General features: G+C 43.0%; 1 protein-coding gene across 1 annotated transcript in view; it reads right to left on the reverse strand.

The window, feature by feature from the left end:
• GRK7 (G protein-coupled receptor kinase 7) overlaps positions 1-20,245 on the reverse strand; it is a 33,643-nt gene extending 13,398 nt beyond the window's left edge. The window contains exons 1-2 of the mRNA XM_036757203.1: positions 19,639-20,245; positions 18,517-18,954 (exon numbers count right to left, since the gene is read on the reverse strand). Of these exons, the coding sequence (XP_036613098.1) occupies positions 18,517-18,954; positions 19,639-20,238 (1,038 nt within the window). The 5' untranslated portion in view covers positions 20,239-20,245. The remainder of the gene's footprint in view (positions 1-18,516; positions 18,955-19,638) is intronic.
• Positions 20,246-21,319: the final 1,074 nt, after the last annotated feature.

The raw sequence follows: 21,319 nt of genomic DNA on the forward strand, positions 1-21,319 counted from the left end.
ACTCCTGTTCTCCTGGCATTCCCAATTTGGTGCATGAACCTGGGCACAGCAAAGTGTAAAGTAGCCAATAAAGCGACCCGGGCATTTGGCATTGTGTGGGAGGGAGACAGACAGTCCAAAGACACACTTTATTAGTGCTTATGATGTTCATGGAAAATCTTGTTGTTTATGCTCTCTGCCAAAAGTTCCTATCAGAGGACAAAGACATAAAGGTCCAAGTCGACCCTCCCCATGTGGAATGGTTGTCCATTTTTAATTTTGTCACTGGGCTGAAACAGTCAGGGCCCTTTATGCTGTAGCTGCCTTTACTTGATTCACTTTGCTATGTTGGTTCTTGGTGAGCAGGGGCCAAGCAACCAGACGATGAACCCCATTGGCCTTCTTTATCACAGAAGGGCAAACTGAAGAAACTACCTCTAGCTCTCTGCCCCTCCCCCCCATCTCTCTCTGTCTCCCTTTGTCTCTTTCCCTCCTTCCCTCCTTCCCTCCTTCTCTGTCTCCTTCCCTCCCTCTCCTTTTCTTTCCTTGCTGTCCCTCTTCCCATCTTTCTCCTCTCCCTCTTTTTTCCCTGTCTCCCTCCTTCTCTTTCCCTTTCTTCTCCTTTTCTCCCTCCCTCATTCCCCTTTCCTTTTCCTTCTCCTCACTGTCTCCCTCCCTCTTTCTCCTTCCCTTCCTGTTTCCTTTTTTCTATTTCCTTTTCTCTCTCCTGTCTCCCTCTTTCTCCTTTCTCTCTCCCTTCCTCTTCCTCTCTCTCTTCTTCTCCTCTCACCTTTCCTCTCTCTTCTTTCCCTCCCTCTTTCCTTTTCTCTCTCTATCTCCCTCCTTTTCTTCTTTCTCCCACCCTTCCTCTCTCCTCTTTCCCTCTTTCCTTTTCTCTCTCTCCTCACTGTCTCCCTCCTTGCCTTCTCCTTTCTCTCACCCTTCCTCTCTCTCCTTCTCTTTCCCTCCCTCTTTCCTTTTCTCTCCCTCCTTCTTTCCTTCTCCTTTCTCCCACCCTTCCTCTCTCCTTTTATCTCTCTCCTGTCTCCCTCCTTTCCTTCTCCTTTCTCTCACTCTTCCTCTCTCCTTCTCTTTCCCTCCCTCTTTCCTGTTCTCTCTCTCCCTCTTGCCTTCTCCTTTCTCTCACCCTTTCTCTCTCCTTTTCTCTCCCTCCCTCTTTTCTTTTCTCTCTCTGTCTTACCCCCCTTCCCCCGCTCCCTCCCACAGATTATCCAACATCACAATCCAAACAGACCAGGGAATCAGAGTGTACATCTTTTGTTTGCCGTGGCACAAGAACTGTTGAACAGAGGAAAACGGCACGCTGAGCTGAGCTCTCTCAGCTGTTTCCTGGGGCTCCGTCCGTCCTTCCTCCTAGGGGTGCCACTGCCTGCTTTGTTCTCTTTCCCAGCTGTCCTTCTGCCCCTTAAAGCAGTGGCCTTTGCAGACCTCGGAGGAATGCTGCTATCAGACCCCAGGGCCCTGGACTTCACTTTAAGTGTTTAGGGTTTTTGTTTTTTATTTTTACCCCTTTTCTCTCCCGTGCTAGTTACTGGGCTACAGCCTAGGGGACAGATGGTTGAAAAGGTGGCCCAGAATCTTGTATTGTTTTGGTTGCTTACTCATTCCATTACATGGGAGAAGGGGTAGGGCCTAGGGGGAGCTGCTGCTTCCCAGTGTCTTGTGACCTCCTGAAAGCCCTGCTCTCCAAGGTCCCCACTGTGATGTCACAGTGCCCAGGCTCCATCAGGAATCGCCTATGCATGGCGCAGGGTGGATGAGGAATGGGGGTGGAGTGAAGGAGAGGGGGTAGGATCCTTTAATTACTCAGAGTTTTCCTTTGCTCTGTTGTTCTTGCAAACTGAGACAAATTTAGTGTGACTGTGGTTACTGCTTAGCTCTCCCCAGGCCCGTCGGCCTTTCAGGTCAGTGGGTTTGTCTGATTGCTATGCGGTGTGGCCAGCTGATGAAAACATGTTTTCTAATTGTATCCCCCAGGATGTCCAGGACAAATCAGACTAAGCACAAAACTTGGTTCAATTCAATAAACATCAATTAAGCACCCAGAAAGTGCAAGATTCTAAGTTAGGAGGTGGGGACTGAAAAAAGAAAAAAAACAGAAAACTAATCAGTTTCTGACCTCGAGACATTTACATTCTATTGAAGGGAATCTGTGTGTATATACACATGTATGTGTAATACGAGTGTAGTGTGTGTGTATGTACACATGTGTAGTGGGAACAGAAAATGTGATATACCTATTACAAATATGGCTATATACAGAAAAAATATAAAACAAACATGACGTGTTTGGGGAGATGGAACACACACTCTGGGGAAGGATAACTGATGGTCATAGATACGGTGCTAGAAGAAGCATCAGAGACCATCTGGCTCCCTTCTTTTACAGTTGAGGAAACTGGGGCCCAAGAAGACCAGCTGTCTTGGCCATGATCACGGAAGCAGTGTCACAGGGCGCATCTGAACCCATGGTGTCAGATTGTGAGCCAGGGCCCCGCCCTTTGTGCCACTCTGTCTCCTTCTGGTAAAGGCAGGCTTCCAGTAGGAGGTGGTACTGGAGTTAAGTCTCAAAGCAAACTGGGGATTGTGGGAGCAGACATAAGAAGGGGGTGGATTCCAGGCAAGAGAGAGCCTGAGAAGGGGCATCAAATTGGGGCATCCAGAGTTTGTAGTCTGGCTGGAATGCAGAGTGTACAAAGAGCAGTAAATGTAAAATAAGTTTGGGGGTGGGGGGGGGGTGGGGCGGTGCTTTAAACACCAGTCTGTTGAGTCTGTATTCTATCCTGGAAGCAACAGTTAGCCATTGATGATTTCTGAGTGGCAGTGACATGGTCAGACCTGTGACTTGGGAATATTAACTTGGCAGCTGTGTAGATGAGGGAAGGGAGAGCAGAAGCAGGGGAATCCAATTAGCTTCTTGTGATAGCTCAGGTGAGAAGGAAAGAGGGCCTCAACTATGGTGTGGCTGTGTGAGTGGAGAAAAGGGGGATGGATAAAGAGATGGAGTGGAGGTAGAATTCATAAGACTTGGGTGTGAGAATAAGGACAAGTCAGGGACAACTCTAAAGTTGCAAACCTGGGTGACTAGAAGATGGTGGTAACCTTGGCAGAAGTAGAGAAGCTGAGAGCAGGGATGAGTTTAAGGGGAAGCTAATACGTTTCACTTTGGACATACTGAGTCTGTGATGTCAACGGGACATCCAGGTAGAGTTGTCCAGCAGGTGAGCTAGTGATGTGGGGTGAGAGCTCAGAAGAGATCAAGGCCGGGTCTATAGCCACCTGAAAAGAGAAGATAAATGAATTCAAGGGAAGATGATGAAATGAGATCAACAGAGAAGAGGATACAAGACGACAGATACCAGCAATGCTCATTAAGCAGAAGATCAATGAGACTGAGATGGAGCAACGAGAATGACAGCGAGAGGGCAAAGGCACAAAAGCCAGTGAAAGCACCCAGGAGGAAGAGGTGATCAAAAATGACAGTCGGCAGCACTGAAAACCACAGAGCAGCCAGAGTTGGCCTTGTCAAGGAGAGGGACCACTTCCTCCACAGACACTAAAGAGGATGTAGGGTAATGGTAAGGAAAATAAGACAGAAGAGGGAGCTCATGAAATACGCAAGTTGACAGCTGCTGTTCTTGTCTAGCTCAGTTCACACGTGGCTGACAGTAAGCCTGACCTGCCTGTATTTTGTTCAGTAGCACCAGTTTGCTTCATCAGATGCACAGGAATCCAACCTTAAATAGAGATAGGATCTATGATCTATAGGGGTAGGATAGGGTGAGAAACTGTACTGTAAATATTTTGTTATCATGAGGTTTTTAGCTATTCCGCAGCTCATCATACCCCGCTGATCTGGTCTGGGAAAGTTGCAAGATATCCTGGGCTTTACAGGCTACATTTCTTTCCTAAGAACCATGCCTTAAAACCAAATCACTCTGGCTCTCACTGAGTGGCCAACAATAAGTCCCAGGCCAAACCCCACTTGGTCATTTTTCGGACCCTGACTGACTCAGAGTAGATGTAAATGGGAATTACTTCTGTTTTGTCCAGAAATCCTGAGCATCTTCCCCGCCCACTTTGATTTTATTTTCTGGACTAGGTTAAAGAGGCCATTCTTTGATCATTTAAATTTTTTTTTTTTACCTAGTCTTAATCACTGAACGGGTGCTGCTTCAGTTAAACAGAGAACGGCAACAGACCTTACTTTAAAAGGCGAAGGTCTTCCACTGTATCTGGGGCCATTTCCAGTCGTCCTGATGTGTATCTGGCCACTGGACTCAAGTGAAGCTGGTGACTTTGCACAGCCTTCCCTCACTTAAATCCAATTAATTTGCATGTCATGGCACGACCTCCCTGATGTCATGGTCCTCTCTGAGCATGAAGGACCAACAACAACAACAGGATAATTCTACTTCTCTACTAGTGTGTTGTATCATTGGTTACTGATAGACATCCTGTGTACTTAGTGGACTGTAATTTCCATGAGGACAGAGGCTATCTCTTACCTTAACTCCATACCTTCCCCCCAGAGCCTTCTGCACAGTGTAGACACTTAAGAGGTTTATTGAACTGAATTACTGGGCAATGGTCAAAAAGTGATGAATTATTGCCTCCCTTCCTACCATTCCACTCTAACTTCACAGTGGAGGGAGGCCATGGGCCACTTAAAATTTTTTTACTATTTCATGAGTTATAGTGCCCAACCCTCCCTCCCAATTTCACTTGGTGGCCAACCTTCTGGTAATAAGAAGCTCCGTATTTAGCTAGGATTGTTCTTAGACAAAAGGCTCATGGGCTCCTACGTTAATTAAAGCTTTTCCAGCGTGGTAGAAATTGGCAGGGCTTGTGCCCTGCTGGCACAACCTTCATCACCCCAGGGTCATCTCCACATTATGATGAGGCATCAGCATATGTCTTTAGTGTGAGAGTGAGTACCCCTGTTGATTAAGCCATAGATCTTTCAAAGAACTGGAGCAAAACTTTTGGAAAGAGCCATTTATGTTACATGAACACTTTACAATACTTTAAGAGAGGCAGCTTGGTGGACTGGACACAGAACTGGCCTTGGCTTCAGGAAAAGCTGGATTCATGTCCTGCCTCTGACTCATACCGGCTATTGACTCTTGGTAAATCAAGACTATAAACTGCAAAGCACATGCTGACCCTCACTGGTGGAGTTTCCTTATGGGAGTTCCCCATAGCAATGATAATATCCTAGGTTTAGATGCCATACCACCCTTTCCCCACTACTCCCTCCCCCAACTTAAAAAAAATTATGAAAACTATTTCTTGACATAGTGAATATGGACTAGAATCTCTCTGCCATCCTCTACACATTTCTGTAATTGCTTAGGTAGTCTGCAGTGTCCTACAGGCCAATTCTAATGGACCATAATTTACTAGTGAAAAGCATCAGACTCAGGAGAAGCCAAGGTAGCTGACTAAATGTTCCATGCTATCCTATGGAAAAGGCACTCTGTAATTATGGCCTATCTCAAGGTATAATTCTATTATGTTCTTCCAGCACAAAGTTCACTGTGCTGCCTACAAGGTAGGGATTGTCAGAAACTACACAAACCTTCTCCCTCCTGTTCAGCTTCTTCAGTGGTTCCCCATAAAGAACAAAATCCAGGCTTTCTTCCAGGATTTAAAGCAGTGCTTCACATGCGGTAGGCACCAATGAATGGCTGTTTGAGGAATGAACCCCTTTGTCCTTCAAAACAATCAACCTCATTTTATAGAGAAGGAAAAAGAGGAGACCCGGAGTTATAGAGGTAGCAGAGTTAGGATTACATTTGATTCTATTCAACAGGCATTTATTAAACATTAAGTGTACGTTGTATTGACATTGGGGAAGCAAAGACAAAAAAACAATCCCTGCCATCACCCACAACTGTTCCACTTCTATGTTGGGGAACTTTGAAAGGCCTTAATTTGATCAGAATCCACTACCATTTCATCTTTCCCTAAGCCTGATGACCCCCCTGACTCTAATCTACTAAGATTAAGGAGGACTGGGATAAGCTTCTTGTAGAAGGTGAGATTTTATCTGAGATGTGAAGGAAGCCAGGGAAGCCAGAAGGCAGAGATGAGGAGGGAAAGCATTTCAGGCATGGGGGATGGCCAAGGAAAATGCCTGGCATCCTGAGAGGTCATGTCTTGTTTGGAGACCAATGTCAAGTGAGATCTAAGAAGATGAGAACAGTTATGCTTTTAAATGAAAATCAGGGTTTTCTATTGGATCTAGAGGTAACAAGGAGCCTCTGTAGTTCACTGAATGGGGGGGTAACATGGTCAGACCTGCACTGAAGGAAGGTCAATTTGTGGGGAGAGATTTCCACTTGCAGACTACTACAATAGTCCAGGGATACTGTGATGAAGGCCTGCCCCAGGGTGGTGGTGCTGTCACGGGAGAGAAAGGGGTATATATACTAGAGATGTTACCAATGGAGAAAAGGTAGGACTTGACAGATGACTGGCTATGGGGAGTGAGAGTGAGGGGCCAAGAAGGACCCTCAGGGGTAAGCCTGGGTGACTGGGAGGATGGTGGAACCCTGGACAGTAATAGGGAAGTTAGGAAGATGGAGGGGATTTTTTTTTTGAGGGAAGATAAAAGAGTTCAGTTTTGGACATGTCAGGTTTAAGACATACAGTTGAAGATGTCCAAGAGGCACAGCTGGAGATGGGCCAAGAGGTCAAGAAAGAAGTTAGGGGTGGGATACTTATGGTCACCCAAGGTGTTCAGTACTACCATGGAAGATGTCTTATGCAGAGTAAAGATTGAAGAGGGATGCTCTGTAGATGGTGAGATTCTCTAGGTACTCCTGGCCTCTTTCCCCAATTAAATTGTAAACTCTTTGAGGACAGGGCCTTGTAGTTCTCTATGCTTATCTGTACTTAGCACAGTGGCCTGCATGTAATAGGTGCTTAATCAAAATGTTTGTTGATGACAATGACAAGAGTACCAACACACTGAAGCTGCAGGCACTAAAAGTCATGGGCTTCAAGGCTGGCCCCACCAGCCCCTCACTGCCTGCTTGCAGACCCTACAAGGCAAAGAGGTGGTTGTTGCTGGTGCCCTGGGATTCCCCTCTCTTATTCAGTTATTAGCCCCTTCAGGCCATTTGTGAAATTCACGGTTGGTCCAGAGCAGTGGTGTCAGACTCAGACTGACTCAGAAAATCACAAGTTTACACGATCTATGTTGTAGCTTCACTTATTCTGTTAAACATTTCCCAAGTGCATTTTCATTTGGTTTGGGCAGCACTTGGGCTGTGGCTGAGAGTCTGACAGCTCTGGTTCAGAGACTCTGCTGTTCCTTACACTCAAAGGTCTCTGGGGTACTCTGTTATTCCTACTGGCCACTTCTGTCCCTTCATGGGTTTTGGGGTGGTCATTTGAGGGCAGCTTCTGTCTATGTGCCAACCTTGCCTCACTGCCTTCTTCCTCTTTCCATTGCAACACCCCACCCCCCTTCCCCCCTTCCCCCAGTCTCTGACTCATAATAAATAACTACTGGTAACCACAGGCCTTTTAAGAATGGATACAGCTTACTAAAGTACCTGAGATAGGTTGGTGTAGTAAAAGGCAGTTTTGCATGGGGGGTGGGGGGGTGGAAAGGGAATGCTGGACTTAAGACTCTGCCAGACCTGGGTTCAAATCTCACCTTTGGCATTTACTGGGTGTAACCATGAATGAAGGCCTGACTCCTCGCCTCAGTTTCCTCATCTGCAAAATGGGGGTTATGATACTGTTATTCCTGAATATACCCCTTCCTGCTCCCTGATGCCAGAACTGAACAAGAAAAACAAACACTTAATCCCTACTTCACAGGGTGTTTTGCAACTCCCAAGATACAAGGTAGGTAACGCTGTCAGTGAAACCTTAAAGTTCGATAAATGTCAATGATTATTAGTGGAAACAACTCCCACGAGATCGCGGCACACGGCCTGGATCTGCATGTGGAACTGAGTACTTTCTAAGCAAACCCCCGAAGCAGCCTTCCTGTCTGTGTTATTGTCTGCTGAAGGCCTGTTCTTTCCAGGCACCTTATGTGATTAGCCAGGTGAGGCTGGGCCGAAGGTTTCTCATCTATAAAATAAGAAGCTTAGACTGGAAGATTATTTCTAGGGTTTCTAAGCTCTAAATCCTACGATCCTTTACCTTAGGATTTTGTTGTTTTTTTTTTAAATTGGTACGTATTTTTTACATTACTGTCATGTCTGGATGTACCCCTTCCTGCGCCCCTGACCCCAGAATCAAACCTTCCCCTGTAACAAGGAAAACCCTTAAGGACAGCTGAGAGACCATCTCCACTGAACAACGTGTACAACACTGTGCCCTTTGCTGAAGTGGGGATAAACAAAACAACACTGATCTGGCACTCAGAGGACTTAGATTCAAATTGAACCTTTTACTACCCATGTGACTTGTAGGCACCAAGTCCTTATTCTCCCTGGGCCTCCGGGGTCCTTCTGGATCTATGACCCTATAATCCTTGTATTCAAGTACCGGTACCTTGCCTTCATTTATTCAGGTTATTTATTGTGTCAGTCAATACACATTTATGAAGTGCCTACTATGTGCCAGGCACTGTGGTACTAATAGGACTATAAAATAACCCTATACTCTTTTACCTATCAGAATGTATATGTTCAAATGAGTATTGTTCTCTTTAAAGAGGGATCTCCAGAGGCAGCCCTGCTAGGTGTCATTACCCAGTTTTACCAAATATTATCATTTTTTAAAAACTCTTTTGAAACTGCCTTTGGAGCCTAAAACAGTTTTTTTAACGTCCTCAGTTGTGGTGAACCTATGCCCACCAAGGCCAGTTTTCCTATATGATGCATAGTTGTGTCCACTAAAGCTAACCCAGCATGTTGTAGGAGCCATGCCCTACGGAAGGACAGCAGGAGCATCCTAGCAGGGTCCTGGGCATATGAAGAAGAGAGAGAGAGAACAGAAGCTCTGATGAGGCTTAAAGGAGAGAAGGATCATTCTCTAGTTTTAAAAAGGTATTTAGCTAATTTTGCCACTAGAAGAGACGATAGTTTCCACCGTGAGCTTTAAGACAGGAGTCTAGACCATGTTCTATTAAGCTTAAAAATCAACACAAACAGTGGTTCAGACTGTATTTAATTACAGTGTGTGCATGTGTGCATGGATGGTGGGTGGGAGACATTCAGTCAGAGACATCAGCACACATATTATGTTCCATGCAGGTACTCCTTTTCCTTATTTTTTTTTTCCATTGCAAAATGAGGGGATTGGACAAAATGATGCCTAAGGTCCCTTTCAGCTCTGAATCAGCGTGATGACAGTGCCTACAAATTTCCCCCACGCCTACCCCCCACATACCTTTTTGTCAGCACTTTTGCAAGGCTTGTGGTTTGTGACAAAGAAGTCACACAGGGTTGGGATACAGTATCTGATTTAAAACATGCCAAATCTTTGTTACTGAGGAGAGCATCTAACAAACCAAACCAAACTCCAGGCCAGAGCCCACACCTAAGAAACGGCAAGAATTCTTTTCAGACCTCCTGAGCTAATACCAGCTTAACAGATTGCTATTATTCTATGCCCTTGGTTTTCAATAATATCTCTCTTCTGAGCATCTTCCCAAAGCCTGTCTCATTCTTGTCACCCAACAACCCTAATGGCTGGTGAGTAATGGATGGACGCACCTCTGAGGAGACCTAACTCAGAGCCAGAGACAGGATTCCTCACTAGGCTGAAAACAGATTCTGAACATGACAGTTACGAGGTACACTGAAGTTCTGATTGGGTTCTGATGTCTCCACATCCATGTTTGGCTTTTGCCTATGGAGCCACTTTCCTCTAATTGTCCTTCTCTATTAATCACTATTTTTGTGTTAGTAAGAGAGCGAACAGAATTCCCTCTTATTTCCCTCTGTTCCAGTGAAGACAAACAGATGGCACCGCCTGCTAGACATGTTAGCACTTTGCAAAGCCCTGGGAGGCCCACGAAATCCTGGGAAGAATCGGCAGACCACATACAGGACTTAACTACGTCACCTCTTCTGCTTAAATTTTCCAGCTGCATATTGCAATTATCTTACAGGCTATACATTTGATATTTTGTTGTTATTGAATAAAGGAGTTCTGCTAATTTTGTATATTGCTTTCCATCTGTTAGTGGGTGAAATAATTACGGTTTCAGAATCCATTTGTGGCCAAAATCCAAAGCACGGGAGCTGTAGGTGTGTAGCTGTTTAAAGGTCAAAACATGCCAATGATCAGAGGTTTTTTAAAAAAGAATAAAAAGTTAAAGACAACAACAAAAGCACAGATAAGGTCAAAAATCCAATCCAGTCTGTTGACAAAGATCCTAGAGAAAATTCTGAATCATTCAAATTCAGAATCTAAAAAAGACTGAAATCCTGTAGGCTCAATGATCATCTCCACCTAGCTGACTCCCAAAGCTATATATGTATACAGCTCTTATCTTTTTTTTGGACTCCAATCCCAGCACAGCTGGTTGTCACCTGGATCTCCCCAGGTGACTGGAGTTCAATATGTCCAAAATGGAATGTTTTGTCTTCTTCCCTAAATTGGCTTTTTCACCCAGAACCTTCTATTTCTGTTCAAGGTACCACTACTGCATTAATAAATAAAACTAGGAACTGTTGATTTTTTGGGGGTAGGGAGGGGAAGAAATTAAACCAAACATTAGCTAATCTGATTTTTAAAAAGCAAAGAAGAAACCTGGTAGGTACTTATCATGGCAAACTCTTAATAATATCACAAAAAATGAAATGGACAGGAATTAACCCATTACTATATTGTCATTTCTGAATCAGCTGCCCGTGTATAGTCAGATCAATTAATCAATAACTAAGCACTTACTACTTGCCAGTCATAAGGGCATACAAAGAAAGGTAAAAATAGTTCCAACCCTCGAGCAGCTCACATTCTAATGGGGGAAACAACATGAAAATAGGTGCACAAACATCATCAGAGGGGGGAAGGCATTAGTAGCCAGGGGCACTATAAAGGCCTCCCAAGAAAGGTGGGATTTGTGCCAACACCTGAAGAAACTGAGGGAAATCAGGAGGCAGATGTGAGGAGGAAGAGCAAATAGACCAGATCTGCATGAAGACTGAGTATGGGGAGGGAAATGAAGTGTAAGAAGATATGGAAGGTAGAAATTAGCCAAGCTATAAAGAGTTTCAAATGGCAGAGGGCCTTCTATTTGATGCTGGAGGTGACAGGAAACAATGAGAGCAAGGGTTCTGAGCCTGGGTTCTATGAAACTTTGTAAAAAAGAACTTTTGATAACTGTGTTCCAATATAATTGACTTCCTTTATAGTACTGTGTATTTTACTTTATGCATTTAAAAACTTTATTCTAAGAGGTTCACAGGCTTCACCAGACCACTAAAGTGGCCAATGGTCTAAAACACAGAATGAGAAACACATATTTGGATATGGCCAATGTGGGAATTTATTTCACCTGACCATGCTTATATAAGGGTTTTTATTTCTTTTTCTCCCCCCCCTACTAAGGAGAGGGAGAAGAAAAATGCTTAATAATTAAGAGGAAAAAAAGGTCAAGAACCCCTGCATGTTTATTGAGCAGTGAGCTGATATGGGCTGACAACTAAATGCATAATGGAGACTAATTAGAAGGCTATTAAAATAATCTAGGTGAGAAATGAGGAGGTCCTGGCCTAGGGCTGTAGCTGTATGAACAGAGAGAAGGACATGGATGTTGTGAAGGTAGAAATGATGAGACTGAGCAGTGGACTGGATGGGGTGAGGAGTGAGGACGATGCTGAGGTTGCAGGTCTGGGGGCCTGAAATATCAGTGTCCTTAATAACAGTAACAGGGAAATTCAGAACAAGTGTGGGTTTGCAGGTGGAGAAGATAATAAGTATTCATTTTGGACATGTTGAGTTTGAGACAACTGATCTGATGAAGTAAAGACAAAAACAGACACAAAATCAGAATAAAAATCACTCCGTAAGTATTAGGTGCTTACTATGAGTCAGGCACTATGCTAAGTATTAGGAATACAAAGAGAAAGCAATACTAATCCTTGTCCTAAAGAAACTTAAAAAGATGGCACATTGAATTAAAATAATTCCAACCTGACCTATTCAAACAAGTTATTTATACTTAAAAATGTGAAATGAATGGAAGACAGTAGTATAGTGACATTCACTAGGACAATTTACTGTAGAAGCTTATCCCAAGATGTGACAGTGGGGACTGTCCAACGTAAGAAACGTTGCAATAGATTCCAACTCATCTCTGACTTAGTAGGCAAATCCTAGGGAGCTGTCTAAGGCACAGAAAAGTTAAATGACTTTCTCCAGGTCACACAAAGAATTTGTACCTATATCTTCTGGTTCCAAGCCTAGCCCTCTGTCCACTACACCATGTTGCTACTGATAGGAATCAATTGCTACAATAAAGTCTAGAAACTGCTTGGCCAGCAAAAGCTTGAACATACGTTATACTTATCACCAATGGTTTTTATTGTAGCTATCCCTAAGTAAGCAATATGGTGATTTGAGTTTTCTCTTGCACACAGATAATGATATAATTTTCAAATAGCTTTCCACAAGTCTTCAACAACTTTCTCAAATTGCTTCTGTCATGGTGATGTATCTGTCTTTAAAAATATTTTTAATAATTCCACCTTTGCTCCTGTGTTTCTTACTGTGGCAAAGCTGCCTCATATAATATTGTTTGCAGGTCCTGAAATGTTCCCACTTTCTGTCATATATTGTGGGAAAATGCATTCAGGACACTTGTAACAAAAGTCAGCATTTTAAAATTGTTCTGTTTTATCAGAGCTGGTCTGCTAATTGGATTTCTGCCATCAAACTAAAAAGGAGGTTCTTGAAATTCCAATATAAATACACCTATCACCCCTTCAAAATTATTTGAGACATCAGTGTTGTTTTTGTCATCTGTTCTGTTGATAAGGTAAAATTAATTTCTGGAATTTACAGGAAGTGAAGATTTTTCTTGACTTGTGTAAGGCCAATCAGTAAGTCAAAGATCTTTCTGGAACAGTGAATAGGCCTCAGGTGGGGCCAACAAAGGGAGGCCTGATTAGAGGTTTTCACTAACTAGTGTGAGGCCCCCAGGCCCACACCCTTTTGCTAGTTAATATGGGATGTGGGTGTAAAGCCCTCAGGGCCCTAAGGGGAGTTGCTAAGACCAGAGCCAATGGTATGTGCACTGAATTCTAGTCAATCAGATGCTGGCTAGGGCTATATAAAAAGAGAGCCCAGAACTGAGAGCAGCAAAGCAGCAGAACCAGGAGCAGCGGAACTGATAGAGGCAGGATTCAGAAACAGACATCGGGAGGACACTGAGGCAGCAGACACTGAGGGAGAGCCAGGATTCAGAAACAGACATTGGGAGGACACTGAGGCAGCAGACACTGAGGGAGAGCCAGCATCGAGAGAGACTGCAGAGTGGAGAGTGCAGAACAAGAGACAGTTTCAGAGATGGAGGAACTCGGAGTCAAGAGAGCTGCAGGAGAGAGTGCTGAGCAGAGAGTTAGGATTCCTGAGTGATTGTATATAGCAGGGCTGTCCAACCTTAGGTTTTTATTGAAAGAAGAGACAATATATTTTGATTTGCCATTTTGGTGAGAGATGTGCAGTAGCTTGGCTTTGTTTACTAAAGCATTTACATAAATTTCCATGCTTGTAAGCACCCCCCCCCCCAATTAATCACAGGAAGGCCCTGTTGGGGAGGAGGGGTTGCAGGATGGCTTGGCTCCTTGCTATAATACTTTGTTATGATTTCCTTGTTGCTACATTGAGGTGGGCTTACTGGTTTGGGAATATAATTGCTATAGTATGGAATTGGAATTACTGGTCCTGAGATTGGATTCTCTCGTGTCTAAATAAATGTTACACTTCCTCTGCTTTCTACTTAGAGAATTTCTTATACTTTGTGATCCCGAACCATACAGGTATGTTCATGGTCCCCCTTAAGGTCATGAATCTTGCCTTACTGATATACTTTGGGATCTCATTTTTTTCCTCCTCAGATTGTAATAGCTCTTCCATTTCATCTCTTACTTAGTTTTTCTCTGGGTTTAGGGGTCAAGATATTTCTTATGACCATCCTGCGCTGGTCTGTAATACATTGTTGTGTGAGTTGGACCTGTGGGTGCCATTGACAAAAGGCAGTACGAAGCTCTTGCCTATAATAGGATCTGTTTCCAATTTTCTTATGATAAAAGAACTGTCACAAAATAAAGGCATCATATCTTCAGTCCATTTCATGGCATTTGTGGTGGTGGTAGGCACCATTTAAACTGAAGCACTTCCAGCAAAGAGGTCTCTGATATGTCATGGTACATTGAAGGGTTACCAGCTCCTTTACCCTCAGAGTCAGGCTGCTCATTGGGACAGTTCTGAGTAAGTCCAGCCTACAGCTCTATGCCATTCTATTTCTATGACTCTCAGGAGCAGTGGCATCATACGGACCACATTTCACTAATCCTGCCAGCCTTCATAGCTGAAGTCAGGGCTGTCTATCACCCCGGGTTGTAATGCACTGTGACGGGCTGGTATTTTATTTGCATTGCTATTGTCATTCCACCTTTTGCCCTGAGAATTAAAGTCAAATGAAAACTACCATTGCCCCTGGAAAGAGCATTGCTCTACCTAGACTCCAACTCCAGTTCCTGGCCACCACTCTCCTCCAGGTGTTGTCTCTCCCATAAGAATGCAAGTTATTTGAAGGAAAGCACTGTCCTGCTTTTGTGTTTGTATCTCCAGTGCATGCCACATAGTCAAAGCTTGTTAAATGCTTTTCATTATTTAATTATTATCTTGTCTGAGTACAAAATAAGATGCCAAGTGGCACTGGAAAGCCATAGTTTTAGAGTAAGCAAGAACACAAAATTCACTTTGTGCTGGCTCCTGTTTGTCCAGTGCATTGAAAAAGGAAGGATACCACTGACAGTTACAACCTGTAGTTAAACTTATGGAAACTAACAAGTTTGGTTCAGTTGAAAAGTGTAAGAATGCCGTAAATTGCAGTCATAAACTAACAGACAACTTCCTTTCTGCTTAAAAATGGCCCCATGACACCAGTCAATATATTAGACGTTTATTTCCCCCAAAGCATTAGAAACAGCCTGTGGTCTAAGGAATTAAATCTCTCCTGACCTAAAAATGACAATTCCTGTCCTCAGATAAGGGAATGTTGTTTGTTATTAGTTCTTAAAAGAAAATAAATCACTCATTTCAATGCCCTGGCACACATAAACAATTAAACATTTAGACAAATGCATGAAAACTTAAGTACATTTAAAAACACACACACACACACACACACACACATTCAATTACAGCAGCATGCGAACTCTGAGATGAAGACATGCTTGCTAGCAGGCCGCCTAACTTGACATGGGCCCCATCTGTCAGTCACTTAGTCAACAAGTATTTAATGGGTATCCACAGGTGCACAACTCTATACTAAGCCCTGGGGTGTACATATTTGTTCAAGGAAAAGCATGTCCTGCTGTGTGCAGTGAATAGGTTTTAATTGCTTTTGACTTTTCCTATTTCTTAATCAATTTGTTTTAAATTTCACTGTTTACCACCCACTAACAACCAAAGCACTCTGCTAGTGAATTTAACACAAATTTAAATGAACTGCATGACAAAATAATTTTTATAGGAAAAAATGATTTCCTTGAACTGTATAGAAGGCAATTTCTCAAGCAATGAATTCAATTGATGCAGCTAATACTTTGCAAGCTTCAAAAAAAAAATAAGATGAATTTAGACAAAATTGTTAGAAGCATAATTCTTCCAAATTATAAGCTTATTATGAACCATCTCTTTCACATTAAAGACTGCTACTAAGCTATAATCTAATAATGTAATAGGATTTAATAAAGAGTTACAAATGACCATCTATGTGGTAGGTGTGTGGGCAACTACCTTTCCTCAAGGAAAAATTAAAATGAATTTGAAAGAGACCCAAAAAAATCCCAATTTTGTCATGGAAGGAGCTTTGAACTAGAGATCCAGTTTCACCTTGACTAGTCAGCAATCAGTTGTGTGGCCATGAGAAAATCACTCAATCTCTCTGGGTTTTGGTTTCATTACCTGTAAAGTGGGAGGTTTAGAATGGATGATTTCGAAGTCTTCCCAGTTTTAACATTTTGGGATTCTAGTTCATAACCAGACACACTAAGTTGTGATGGATGGTGTCTATGGAAGAGGTCCTTGCTGGAATGTTCCCAGGCATCTGTCCTTGGCCCTATTTTTTCAACATTTTTGTTAATGATTAGGATAAAAGTGTATATGGCATGTTTATCAAATTTTCAGATGACCCAAAGCTTAGATGAATAGCCTATTTAATGGAGAGAATTAGGATCCAAAAATATTTTGACAGACTGAATGGCTGAAATTAACAAGGTGAAGTCAAAGAGGGATAAAGGCTCATGTCTGGGTTCAGAAATCAGCTTTGCAAGGGTAGCATGGTGGAGATGTCAGGAACATAGCTGGTATGAAAAACACTGGAGAGTTTTAGCGGAACTACAAGCTCAAGATGAACTGAAAGTTTGTCATGGTACCTAATAACAATAACTTTATTAACAACAACAATAACAGAAGCATAATATCCAGAATAAAGGATATAAGAGTCCTTTAAGAGAAGGTCTTTAAGAGAAAAAAATGAAGACGAGAAAAAATTTCAGAGACTTAAAAGCATGCAAAAAGAGGACTGATTGGTGGACTTGGGGACATTTAGCCTGGAAACATGAAAATACACTGGGGACAGGAAGGATCTTCAAGTATTTCAAGGGATATCATGTTCATGAGAGATAAGAGTTATTTGGGGGCAGAACTAGGAGCAATGGGAAGAAGTGACAGGTAGATTTCTGACTCAATGTTAGGAGAACTGCCTATGAGTGGTGCTATTTGAAAAATGAAATGGGCCACCTTGAGTTCCTCATGACTCCAGGTCTTCAATGAAAGGCTTGATGGCATCTTGTTGGGGATCTTGTAAAGGATATTCCCATTCACACTTGTCTTTGAGGGATCTTCCCATTTTGAGATTCTATTATTCACTCAACTGATATTAATGGAGCACTTTATGCAAGGCTTTATGGAGGATAAAAAAACAAATACAAAGTCATGGTCCCTGCTGTGCACTGTGCACACATGCAGGTCTCAGGTTTGGTCCAAGAAGCCCTGTACCTGTTCAAGGTCAGCAGCAAAAGACAGAAAGTTGAGTCTCACCCCTACTTCCCAATTGGTGTTGTTACCAGGAATGAAAATTTTTTAACTTATTCCTTTTTTCTCCAAATCCTTATTCAGGAAGGTTAAGAGTCCTGACCTAGGAAATTAACCCAATTCTAATTTAAAGATAAGGAAAAACATTTTCTTTCCTTACTTTCCATCCCTCAGTTTTCTCATCTACAACATGGGAATAATAGTATCCACCTCACAGGGCTGTTATGAGGATCAAATGAGATAAGATATGTAAAGTGCTGTGCAAATCTTAAAGCAATGTTACTAGCTGATGTGGAGCCCCTGCCCAGGGAATGAAGACAGCCCTGACCTTGGAGCCAGCAAAACTGCATTCAAGTTCCATCTCTGGCACACACTGTGTGTGATGCTGGTAAACCATTTAACTTCTCAGTGATGGAGGCAGCTCTAAGACTGTAAGTGGCAGAGAAGTCACCAACCTGTATCAGCAAAGAGTATTTCCCTCTCCAAGAGTTTCCTTTACCAATGAAATCACAGTCCCATCCATACCTCTATTATTGGCTGTTATCTTTTTTTCTGTGGAAGTATATGTCAGTGGAACAGAATTTCAGAGTTGGAAGGGATCTTGGAGAGTAAACTGAGGCCCGGAATGTTTAAATGACTAACCTTAGGGTCCCACAGATAAGTAACACCAAAGCCTGGGACTAATATCCAAGTCTCCTTGCTCCAGAGTTCTATGCTCTGAAAAAAGCTCTTTGTTTTCCTTTATAACTCACTTCCCCATGACTCCCCCTCGCATCCACAAAACCTTTCTTTGTGACAAACACAGCAAAGCAAAAGAAATACATGTTGTTCGCCTCTAAAAATGTATGACTCATTCTGAATCTAGGGTCCACCACCTCTCTGTCAAGAGGAAAGAGGCACATTTCACCACCTGTCCTCAGAAGTCAGGATAGGCCTCAATGATCTGTCCATTATATTTTATCTCTTTCAGAGCCACAAAGTTTAAAACTCAGGGAAAACAAACCAAAGAAAACACACACACACACACACAGACACTCCTGGCTTTCTGAGAGGTCAGTGCAATGTAATTAATCAAAAGAGTTAATGAACCAAATCCTCTTATTACTCCTTGTCACTTAGGATGAAATGACCACATAAGGGCTTTAGCAAATTGGAGGAATTAAGAGGAGGGCTCAGTTTGCATTGGAAATAGCCATGGCTATTCCTTCTGCTCTCTGTCTCCTTCCTCCCATTTGCCTGTCCAGCCCTGACACAGCGAGGCAGACTTACCCTCTGGGTAATGGGCTTGCCGTCTTTAATCTGGACAGCCAGTCCCAGGTCAGACAGCCTACAGTTGCCACGGTCATCCAGAAGGACATTCTCAGGCTTCATGTCCCGGTAGACAATGCCATTGGAGTGGAGGTGCAATATTCCACAAGTGATCTGTGCGGAGTAGAAGATGATCCTGTTTATCTCCAGGCCCCGCTCACCCACATGATAGATGTGGTACTTGAGGTCCCCACCATTCATCAGGCTCATGACCAGGCACAGGTGGGACTTACTCTCAAAGGCATAAGCCAGTGTTACGATGAAAGGGCTGTTGACTTTCTCCAGGATTTCCTTCTCTAGAAGAGCCATCTGCTCCCCCCTTTTCTTCTTCAGCCGCTTCTTGTCCAATTTCTTACAGGCATACATCTTGCCAGTATTTTTCACTTGGATGGCACACACCTTAAAAGAATGAGACACAGAGAGAGCTTATAAGGGTGACTGAGTCCATATGTGTAGGCGGGGAGGGAAGGGAAAGGAAAGGAAGAGATAGAAAGTAGAGAGGATGGATAAAGAGTTAATTTTATTTTTATTCATAAATTTATTATCCATTTAATTTTTTAAAAATAAGTTTGTATATTTAGTTTTTTTTATTTTTGTACATTTAGTACATATATAGTTACATATGAGATAAATTTAAACAAAATATTAACTAGATGACAAGTTAATGGAGAAAGGGAATATGAATGCAAGGAGGGGCTAACAGGAATGAGCTATATAATACTTTAGGGTCAATTTCTCATCTTTTCTCTTTAAAGTTTTTCTACACTGATTCAGGACCTCTGCTCCCACCCCAAATAGGGGAGAAATGTTATGAAATACATGTTATTGAGCCTCCTTTCCCAATGCCTACAGATATATTTAAAGTGAGGTCAATGAACAGACTGCATGGTAAGGGACTGTGACCCAGGTATCTAGTCTAATTTATTCTTCCTATAATGCTGTCAAGGATGCTCACTAGATGGATGGAGTGTGGCACAAAATTCTCCAAGTGAGGCATGTAAATTAGTTGTCCTTCTTACTCACACTAAGTTTCTTTCATGCTCTGCAAACCCCTTCTCACTCTAACCCTTCTGAAACACTTACCTCCCCGAAACCCCCCTTCCCCAGCACTCGGAATTCATCAAAATATTTTTCTGTTATTGGCTGCTGTTCAAAGGCTTTCCACTGCAAAAATCTGTCAAAGAAGTGGCTAGCTTGGAAGTCCCGGAAGGGCTGATCCTGAAGGAAGGCCATCGTCTCAGCCTTGGCCAACTTCACTAGGGAAGCGTGCTCCTTCTCAGAGGCAACCTGGCACTTGGTGGCCAGGGCTGGGCTGAGGAAAGGGAGCTGGCCCGCAGGGGTTCTGGCCTGCGCACAAGCATTCACCAGCCTCCTCAGAGTGCTGTCCTTGGTACTATCCTCTTCAGCTAGCTCCCAGCTAGACACCTCACTGAGGAAGTCCACGGCCTCTTTGTAGGCAGGTACCGTGGCAAGGAAGTCACGGAATAGACGGCGACCGATGGGCTGCTGCTCACACAAGCTCTCAAAGTGAGTGGGCAAGACTTGCCGCAGTTCTGCACAATGCTCGCGGGCTGGCAGTACCAGGCTGCGTCGTCGTTTCTGCATGTCCTTGGTGTCTCCATCACGGGCTTGTAGATAGGCTGTGTTTGCAATAAGGTTGTCTAGGCCCCCCATGTCAACCATGGCTCCAGGACAGTAGCGTGCTCCCCGAGGGAAACAAGGATGAAGATAGGGCTGGCAGTTATGCCTGATGGGGAGTTGGCAGGTTTGGGGGAAGGGTTGCTAGCCAATGCTAGTGTTAAATAACCTCTTGGGGGATTTACACTAAATCTCTTGGAGAGGGAGGGGGAGGGACAAGTCTTTATGGAAAGTATGAGGTCTCTCAAGTAAGGAGCTTTGGTCTGGCTATCTATAGCTTGAGGGAAAGATGACATTTCAAACAACTGTCCTATTCCCTCCCTGGAGCAGAAACTGCAGTCCCTGAAAATCTCAAATTATAAACAATCCTAAATATAATAAGTTACGGGATTAAAGGGAAGAAGAGGGATGAGAAAAGACTTTCTTCTTGTCTATGACATCTTAGCACTCTAAGACATGTAGACATCCTACCTCACATTCTCTTGCCTCTATACATTTCCAACTTCTATTCCTGCAAAGGCATTACCTTTTCATCTCTGCCTTCGAAGACCAATTTAGATGCTTCCTCCTTTGTGAAACCTTCCTTATTCCCTCAGCTGAAAATGACCACTCCAGAAGCCTTCCCTCTTAGTCATCCCAAGCACCCAAACCCTCAGGTATTGTCTGACATGCTTCCCCTCTCCCAGGGCACAAAAGAGCTCAGCACAGTTGTAAGAGTGCAAGAGTTTGAAGCCCACCTCAGACACATTAGTAATTAGTAAGGGCTAAGGCCCTTAACTTCTTAGCGTCTCTGTTTTTTCATCTGTACAAACTTAACAGGTTTGTTGGGAACAGAGTGCTTTACAAACTGTGAAGTTACATACACACTTTGGTTTTTTTTTTTATTATTTTTTTTGTTGCCATCGCATAAGGCCAATAGAACTGTGTACATTTTCCAGAAATATCTCCTAATCAATGACATACTGGTTTTTAGGATTCTGTGGCAAAATTTAATGATAGAAAAAAATTAATCTTTGACTTATAGCTATTCTATTCCTCTTAACTCCCAAATCCAGTGGCAATTTCTCAGTCCTTTTTTACTTTGATATATATATATATACGTATATATATATATATACATATACAC

This window comes from Trichosurus vulpecula, chromosome 4 (genome assembly GCF_011100635.1).
Source record: "Trichosurus vulpecula isolate mTriVul1 chromosome 4, mTriVul1.pri, whole genome shotgun sequence".
Classification (NCBI taxonomy): Eukaryota; Metazoa; Chordata; class Mammalia; order Diprotodontia; family Phalangeridae; genus Trichosurus; species Trichosurus vulpecula.